General features: G+C 57.4%; 1 protein-coding gene across 1 annotated transcript in view; it reads right to left on the bottom strand.

The window, feature by feature from the left end:
- The window catches only part of JAML (junction adhesion molecule like), a 38,425-nt gene that overhangs the window by 1,238 nt on the left and 27,863 nt on the right, over positions 1-9,324 (bottom strand). Inside the window, exons 6-9 of the mRNA XM_006761590.2 lie at positions 7,248-7,485; positions 4,486-4,624; positions 3,259-3,319; positions 1,121-1,207 (exon numbers count right to left, since the gene is read on the bottom strand). Coding sequence (XP_006761653.1) covers positions 1,121-1,207; positions 3,259-3,319; positions 4,486-4,624; positions 7,248-7,485 — 525 coding nt within the window. The remainder of the gene's footprint in view (positions 1-1,120; positions 1,208-3,258; positions 3,320-4,485; positions 4,625-7,247; positions 7,486-9,324) is intronic.

A 9,324-nucleotide genomic window follows, 5' to 3' on the forward strand; every position in this document is an offset into this window, starting at 1 on the left:
CGGGGGCTGGGCCTATGACTAGTCCACAGGCAGCCTGTCCTGCCGCTCGCCCTCTGTCCTGCCCCGCTCCCTCTGTCCTGCCCCGCTCCCTACACCCAGGTGCCTCCTCCAGCTGCTACGCTACCCTGGGGAACTGAGCCAAGAGCGAGAAGGAACCAGCTCTTCGTGATGGTATGGGATCCAGTGTGCAGCCCTCCCGGCAGTTAGGTGAGGCTAACACTCTCAGAGTGAAGGAATCTGGGAGCTGGGAGGGGCCCCCCTCTGCCCTTCTCCATCTCCACCCCCTCCCCAGCCACCGCCACACTGCTGTCCATGGCCATGAGTTCTCTTCTCTTCCCTCAATCCCCACCCCCAGACCCTCCCGCCTGCCCAGCCCATAGGTTGTGTGCCTGCCCGCCATCTGCGAGTCTGCCCTTACGGCAGCGCTGTCCAAGGATCAATGGTGCCCCTTCATCAGGGTGTATTCAACCTGACATAGGACCTAAGCAAGGACCCATGGTGCCCTCTTTGTCAGGCCCTACTGATGGGGCAGAGGCACCCTGTCACCCACACTGAAGTTCCTCTTCACCCCTAAATCCACCCTCTGGCCTTCATGCCCCTCGTACTCAAGGCTGGGCATGAAGGCACCTTGGAATGACTCTTCTATCCAGCAGAGCTTCAGCGTCTGACTTTCCTGCCGCTTAGAAGACTCTGCCCTCAGCAGCTCCCCCACAGGTCCTGGCTGTATCCACACACACCCACAGGTGCCGGCTATATCCCTCCCCAGGTCCTGGCTGTATCCTCCCCCAAGATCCTGGCTGTATCTCCCCTCCAGGTCCCGGCTGTATACCCCCAGGACCTGGCTGTATCTGCCCCCAGGTCCCGGCTGTATCCCCCCACATCTAGTTCCTGGCTGCATCCCCCCCATGTTCCAGCTGTACCCTCCCCCCCAGGTCCTGGCTGTACCTCCACCCCAGGGTCCTAGCTGTATCTCCCCCACCCCCGCCAGGGTCCCAGCTGTACCCTCCCCCCCAGGTCCTGGCTCTATCCCCCCCATCTAGGTCCCGGCTGTATCCCCTCCATGTCCCAGCTGTATCCTCCCCCCAGGTCCTCTGCCTCCAGACACCCGGCCCCTCCTCACCATGGTCATGTAGGTGGCCTCTGATCTGTCACTTGGTTCTTCTTCCTTGGTCACCTCCCAGGTGTTGATTGAGGAGTAAATGTGCTTCTATAGGGGAAAATGGTAAAACATTCCTGAAAATCAGTGGTTCTACTTTTTATATATATACTAGTGGCCCAGTGTATGAAATTCGTGTATGTTGGGGGGAGGGTTCCCTCAGCCCAGCCTGCACCCTCTCCAATCGGGGACCCCTTGGAGGATGTCTGACTGCCGGTTTAGGGAGATCAGGCCAAAATTGGCAGTCGGACATCTCTCTCGAAATCTGGGACCCATGGCTCCTAATCGCTGACCTGCCTGCCTGCCTGATCCCCCCTAACTGCCTCTGCCTGCCTGCCTCATCGCCCCTAACTGCCTCTGCCTGCCAGCCTGATTGCCCCCAACTGCCCTCCCCTGCTGGCCAATTTGGTTCTGATTGGTCAGTTTCTATGCCAGTGAGCATCTCCAGGCCTATCTCCAGGCCTGATCAGAGAGGCGGGGCTGATCAGCAGCCCAGTCAGAGGCCCGGAGAGAAACAGACGCGGCTGCTGGCAAAGCCGAGAGAACAAGAGAGAGGCAACGGCTGATCAACAGCTGCCAAGTCAGAGGCCCGGAGAGAAACAGACGCGGCTGCTGGCAAAGCCGAGAGAACAAGAGAGAGGCAACGGCTGATCAACAGCTGCCATGGAGGCTGCAGATCAGACCCTGCCTCTCTCTCTGGGCCTCTCTCCGGGCCTGATCCACAGCCCCCTCAGCGGTCAGTGCTGGGTCGCTAAGCCCACAGTGACTGCAGGACTGACTTCCGGTGTTCGGTCAAGCCTTTGGTCTGTTGTTACGGAACCTGGGTTTTTATATAATAGGATTTATATTGATTTCAGACAGGAAGGGAGAGGGAGAGAGAGATAGAAACATCAATGATGAGAGAGAATCATTGATCGGCTGCCTCCTGCTCACCCACACTGGGGATCAAGCCTGCAACCGGGGCATGTGCCCTGACCGGAATTGAACCCTGACCTCTTGGTTCCTGGGTCGATACTCAACTGCTGACTCACCCCCACTGGGCTCAGTGGTTCTGTGACAGAGAAAAGGCCACCTGGTATGATTCACAAGGCGTCAGCCACCCACACGGGCAGGCGCAGAGAGTTACTGAAAGCTAGAGAATTATCATCAATAACGATAATTCCATCGCCAATGTTCCAGAAAATTAAGAAAATTAACTCATCAGCAAAGAGCACTATCTTAGGAACCAAATTCTTTGCCAAACAGTCTTTGTTTGATGGGCCTTAGGGAGCAGCCCGAATCCTGATCTCACCGAATCAGATCCACTCCATGGTTACTTCCTCCTCATTAATCCTGGCGGACCTGCCGTCCAGCCTTTCAGAGGCTTCGTGGCGGGTCGGCCTCTCAGAGCCTCTCACCTGGGAGGCTGGGACACTGGTGATGCCCATTTCCGTCTTCACTTGGGGAAGCAACATCATCCAGTGAAGGCTCTGGGCTCTGGAGCCCTGCACTGTGAGGAAACCCGACTCCCGGGCCCAGACAGACAAAACCCCCACATCCCAAAGGGGGTTTTAAAAGTTTAAAAAAGAAAGAAAAAGGAGTTCAAAGGAACAAATCCACTTCTCAGTCCCTAGCCGTAACCATTAACAGCTCTGTCACAACAAACGCGGAAGAAAAGGGCTGGTGGGTCCTCCCTCCCCCAGACACTCCCCAACACGCCCTGATTCCCCGTCCTGTGCACACAGCCTCATGCGTTAGGAAGCACCTGCGTGTCACACCGACACCTGAGCCCACGCAGGGCAGGCCTGGGTGCCCTGGTCCTGCTCAGAGAGGGCGCAGGGCTGGGCCCGCACCGGGACTCTGGCCAGAGTCCAGTGCTCTCTGCTCAAAAACCCACCCCCGGACACGCACACACACTGGGCAGCTGGCGGCCCACACCGCCCCCGCCGGGGGCTTAGTCCAGCGGTGAGAGGCCAGAGCCGGGCTCTGTGCCAGCCACTAGCCCACGTGCTGAGACACAGGATGAGTGAGACGCGGGTGCAGGCCGAGGACGACGCCGCCCTGATAGGCACAGGGCTCACCTGGCCTCACCAGCACAGCCCAGCGGCAGAGCCTCCTCTTACCTCGGGGGAAGCCTTGTCCCTGTCCTCCAGGCTCTTCACCAGGGCCGTGGACGTCCCGGAACTGCAAGGCAGGAGACGCAGGCGGTCAGCGGCCAGGACTGGCCAGTCCAGGCGCCGACGGCGCTTGGGGAAGAGGCACCAGGGCAGGGCTGTTCTCCTGGACTCCTCCCCGGCTCACCCCGAAGCCCGCGGCGCCTCCCGGTGAGCAGAGAGCGTCCTGAGACCAAGAGGCGGGGCAGCAGCTCGCCCTTCCCCACTGTCACCCCGACTTCTGTCTGTAGCCATGCAAGTGGGTGCACAGAGCCAGGCGACAGGCTACTTGCTTATCTCCCAGGACCGGGGAGGTGCCGCTGGGCCAGCAGGGGAAGCAGGTCAAAGGCCTGCTTACCCCACAAGCACCCCACTGTGCGCTCTGGCCCCTTCCCACTCCTCGGCCTTTGATATCTTGGCCATTTGCCTTCTGCATTTGCCATTGAATACACTTTTTTTCTATTTTGGCCTATTTTCTATTTTCACTCTCTCCCTCTCCCTCTCTTTCTCTCTAAAAATCAGTAAAAATATTTTTTAATCATTTATCTCAGGCATTGAACGGCACCATTATAGTTTGTGCTTAAGATTTATACTCTTTAAAAATTTTTTAAAAATATGTCTTTACTGATTTCAGAGAGGAAAGGAGAGAAGGAGAGAGAGATAGAAGCATCAATGGTGAGAGAGAGGCATTGATCGGCTTCCTCCTGCATGCCCCCTATTGGGGATCAAGCCTGAAACCATGGCATGTGCCACAATGTAAATATCTGATATGCAGGATGTATTTTCATTGTTACAGATTGAACATAATTAAAGCATAGTGATGAATCACAAAAACAATATGTAATTATATATGTGTTTTCCCATGGTCTTAGGCGACCCCTGTGAAAGGGTTTTTCAACCCCCAAAGGGGTCGCGACCCACAGGTTGAGAACCGCTGACCTAGACCACCATTTGTAAAGGAGCTGCTAATCTTTGTGAAGCACCGACTCAAAGGAGGCGGGTGTGGGAATGCGCACAGGGAGCAGGGGGCTGGTGACTATGCCAAGGGCATCTGACACCACCTCGTCCACAGAGGACGTTCCCTTTTGACACAGCCCTTCTGGGAACGGGGCACCGCTCGGCCGGTCTTCCCTCCCACCTCGGGGTAGAGGCAGCCTGGCAGCACCAGCCCCCGTCTCAGGCGAGAGCGGCCTGTACCTCTTACTCCCATGGATCCTTCTTGCAGTCAGGATGAGCACGGGAAGCAGCAGGACAGTGGCGCAGACGATGCCCACGATGATCACCAGATGGTTGCCGCCCAGGACCTCGGGACTGCGGGCCACGGTGGTCACCAGTGCTGGGGAGGGAGGAAGCAGTGGGGGCCTCAGTGCACAGGAAAGGGCTGAGGTCCCCAGTTATAGATGCAGCAGCCACAGCCAGGCAGGAAGTGGGGAGAAGGCCGACTCCGCTCCGTGTTGAAGCACTAGGACTCCTGCAGTCCCTACAGATTGAGAACCAAAGCCTGACGCCCTTGCTTACGGGGGAGGAGAAGAGACAGCACCTCACCTAGAGCTCCCTTTTGCATGAACAATTCTATCTTAAAACTTGGGTCACAAATGACGTAGACATAACAGACTCTTGGACACTACTGATCTTTCTATGGGAAAGTGATTTTGTTTTTTTTAAATATATTTTATTGATTTCAGAGAGGGAGAGATAGAAGCATCCATGACGAGAGAATCACAGATAGGCTGCCCCCTGCACGCCCCCCACTGGGGATCAAGCCCACAACCGGGGCATGTGCCCTGACTGGGAACCAAACCCTGAGCTCCTGGTTCATAGGGCGATGCTCAGACCCTGAGCCATGCTGGCCGAGGGAAAGTGTTCTTTTCAAAAGTCTCCGCGCTACAAAGCTCAGCCCATGGTCGGACGCCACGGGAGGCCTTCGGAGGCCCTTTCCTGCACTCGTTTCTGCATTCATTCCAAACACACAAATACAGGGTCTGGCTTTTGTCCTGGAGGCAATGAGAAGCCGCTGAGAGGACATCATGATGGGGCTGAGCGCTGGGACCAGTGGCTGCTGCAGGAAGAGGGAGCCCAGCCAAGCACGAAAGCAGAGACCAGTCAGAGGCCTGAGTTCAAGATGGAGATAAAGACACCAGCACGAAGGCAGCGGGGATGGACGGGAAGAAGGCAGATTCGGAGTCAGGCACAGACGATAGGACCGTCCACCAGATAGACAGGGTCCTCGGAACGGGAAGCAGCGCACACAACGGGTAGGTGGCAGCATTCATGGCGGGTGGGGGGTGAGGTGGGCTGGGAAGAGGTGGCCGCAGCTGGATGTCTTGTATTTGAAGGACTTGGGGGGCACTGGGGTGGACCGCATACAGCTCTACAGAGATGGGCAGAGATGGACAGACTGTGTCCCATACGGAATGTGTGGGGTCCAATCCCACGAGGAAAGGGGGCGGGATGTGCCGAGTGCCGTTGGATCAGAGCCGAGCGAGGAGCAGCGGCAGCCAGAATGCGGTGGGCGGAGGAAACGAGACGATGGGCAGTGAGACGAGACACGTCACACGCAGCCCTGCAGCAAGCATCTCGTCAAACCACACACCCGATGTGGTCCAGGCTGCACAGCTCTGAACACCCACCACGAGCTGTGCACTGAGTGGGTGCGCTGTGTTCATATCTCAATAAAGCTGTTTTAAGAAAAAGGATGTGCCCTGGCCGGTGTGGCTCAATGGATAGAGCATCAGCCTGCGGACCGGAGGGTCCTGGGTTCGATTCCGGTCAAGGGCGCGTACCTCAGTTGCAGGCTCCTCCCCAGCCCAGGCCCTGGTTGGGGGCTTGCAGGAGGCAACCAATCCATGTGTTTCTCTCACATCGATATTTCTCTCTTCCTCTCTCTCAAAATCCATGGAAAAATATCCTCGGGTGAGGATTAACAAAAGAAAAATTTGAAAGCTATAGGATGTGAGCTAAGCAGAGGAGCCTGGGGCAGGAGGAAGAGGTGAGCATTTATCTACTGAACCTTAGGAGCCACTGACGTGAGGGGGAAGGAGCGGGAAGGCACTGCGCCCAGGGCTGGAGGCAGGGCAGGGCCAGAGGGCAGCGGGCGACAGAGACCGCTGGGGGGATGGCTTGGGAGGTGAACGCGCTCCCACTATGGCTGGTCTTCAGTCTGCGACATTGGAATAAGATTTCGGAGGTGGAGAAGGCCGTCTGTCCTGCTTCCCACTGCAGCTGGGACCCTTTGCTACGGACAAGAAGGTGCCTCCACAGACTTGAGTCCCAGGCCATGGGCATCAGGTAAGCCCCATCCTGCCCCCAACCCCCCTCCAGCCAACCACAGCCAAGCGCTGAGGGCCCTGGTGCAATGCAGACTCCACAGCCACATCCTGGCTGCTAACTGGGTTAAGGTTTAACTCTAACCCTCACTTAGCAACCTCTCAGTCAACACAACCCAGGCTTTGTCCTCCTCCACACCAGCGTCAATGCCTGGGTTTCCCAGAACACAGCGCCTTTGATCACCTACTTTGATCACCCCCCACCTACTTCTGGTTCTGGTGCCTTCCTGTTTCTCTGTTCTTTGCTGCTCCCACCAGCTCAGGGTCCCTTCACCCTCCACCCCAGAGCACACAGTCAAAACGGTCTGAACTTCAACTCCAGTCCACCTGCGTCCCGGACCTTTAAGCTGGCAGACGGCGCTGGCCACGGGGAGGCCTGGCAGAGGGCCGGGCTCCCCGAACGTATTGGCTCCTTTTCACTGACCGACCAGCAAGGCCAGAACTAGGGTGAGGCCCCCAAGCTGCCCAGGGCACCACATTCAAAGAGGCACCAGCCTCAGGGCCGTGCAAGTACGGGGGCAGCACCGCGAGTGACGCCTCCTGACGTTTCGCACCCTGCGAGCCCCGGGCCTCCCCAGTCCTGGTCCTGCTGACCAGCCTCCCCCCGCCCCGCTCCCCGGCACACCTACACACCTCGGGGCTCTTCCGGAATCACGTGCAGCGCAAAGGTCTTCCTGAAAGTCAGGTCCCCCAGGTGGATGCTGCAGGTGTAGCTTCCGGTGTCGGACTCCCGCGCCTCTTGGAGCAGGACGGAGCCGTCGTTGTGCGCTGTGTCCCCCGCCAGGGCGACGCGGCCCCGGAAGTGGCCCCCGCTCTGGGCGTACCCCCCGGGACCGCCGTGTGTGGCGAAATAGCGCAGCATCACCTCCTCCTAGAGGCAAAGGGGCGCGAATGTGTGAGCTCCACCGGTGTTGTCAGCAAGGACTGAGCGAACACACACGCGTGTGCGGGCCCGTGTCGTCGGGAAGGACACTCCCACGTCACGACAACGGTCCTTGGGAGAGAGGGACGAGGAAGTGAGAAGGGGCTTTCGCTTTCCACTCGTCTCCAGGACCAAGAAGTACAGCGCAGCTTCACGCTGCTGCCCTGTCCCCGTGGGCTTCCCGGGGAGTGGCAGCAGGTCGAGCGCTGTGCTCCGGGCTCCCGCCCAGGCCTTCCTCTCGGTTCTGTGAGCGGCGCCTTCCTCAGAGGCTCAGGCTGCACCTCTCCGAGTCACCCTCGCTCCCTCCTCCTTGAACATCTCACCCCTCACCTCGAACTTCCACGGCACCTCACCCCACCTTCCCCGGCACCTCACCCCCAGCCCCTTCCCACCTTCTCAGGCCATTTCTCACCTGGACTCCTCACTGTCTCCCCCTTGCTCCCAAGCAGTCCAATCCCAGAAGATGAGTCGTTAGAAACGTAAGTGTCAGCATGTCCCTCCTCTGCAAACCCTCCGATGCGCCTGCACTTCTACAGGTCCTTTCCTCAGGGCCCATCGCCCACTTGCTCTCCGCCTACTTGGGTCACTGCGCTCCAGCCTCACTGACCTCCTCACTGTACCTTGAGTCGTGGCCTCAGGGCCTTCGCACGTGCTGCTCTGTACACCTGGACACTCCTCTCCCCAGACATGCACATGGCTCAGTCCCTTCCTTCCTCCAACCTCTGCTCCAATGCCACCTGCTCGGCGAGGCCTCCCTGAGGCCTGTGCAAGCAGCAGCAAGACCCTGCGGCTCCTTCTCCAGGTCTCCTCACTGATGGGCTGCAGCTGCCCCTGCATTAGCTGCCTGTGGCTCCCTGCCCCCCCGGGGGGGTCCCCGTCAGGGCGGGGCTTTCACTGCACAGCAGATGCCCAGAAGCACTCATTAAATGAGGACGTTGTTGGCATTTTTAAAGTAAGGAACATAAACATTAGCATTTTTAAAAGCTTTTAGGCGAAGAAACAGGGAGAGCTGTACAGACAAAGACGAATAAAAAGGCCTCGCCCTAACCTCTTGCCTCTGTGATTCAACTCACAGCTCAGAATGTCAACTCTCACCTGTGTGCTGTGGGACTCTCTGCTGGCTGACATGCACGTGCATGACAAGCGCCCAGCGGTGGCCTGAGACTACTCGGGCCTCCCCACAGGCCACTGGATGCCGCCCTTCCTGACCCTCAGAGCAGAGAGGAATCGAGTACATTTCAGTGACTTTTTATAGGGATGACCTCTGTCTTAATTTATAAAAGCTAAAACTTGCATGAAGTGTCCGCCTTAACTTATATTAACAGTAATATATTATATTACACAGCGGGGCCCAGGAGCACCTCACCCGCCACAGCGACACCCCTGGTTTCGTGAACAAATGTGCTATTTTACAGCCTCAGGGTTCACAGGACATGCTCCTCGCCCCGGCCCCTGGGAGCTACAGTCCCAACATCTGGAGCCCCTGACGACAGGGGGTTCTCTCCACCACATGAGTGGGGCAATGGCAGGCAGAAGAAAACTCACAAAAGTAACCTACATAAGAACACAGTTGTCAAAGATTATGTGATCTTGGGAAACCAAGATGGCGGCATAGGTTAACGTCAGAGTTTGCTGCCTCGAACAACCACTTCAAAAATACAACTAAAAGATGGAACGGACATCATCCAGAACCACAGGAAGGCTGGCTGAGTGGAAATTCTACAACTAGGAGGAAAGAGAATATCATACCCAGACTCAGAGGAGGCGCAGTGCTGAAGTGAAATACTA

This window comes from Myotis davidii, unplaced genomic scaffold, assembly GCF_000327345.1.
Source record: "Myotis davidii unplaced genomic scaffold, ASM32734v1 scaffold97, whole genome shotgun sequence".
NCBI lineage: Eukaryota > Metazoa > Chordata > Mammalia > Chiroptera > Vespertilionidae > Myotis > Myotis davidii.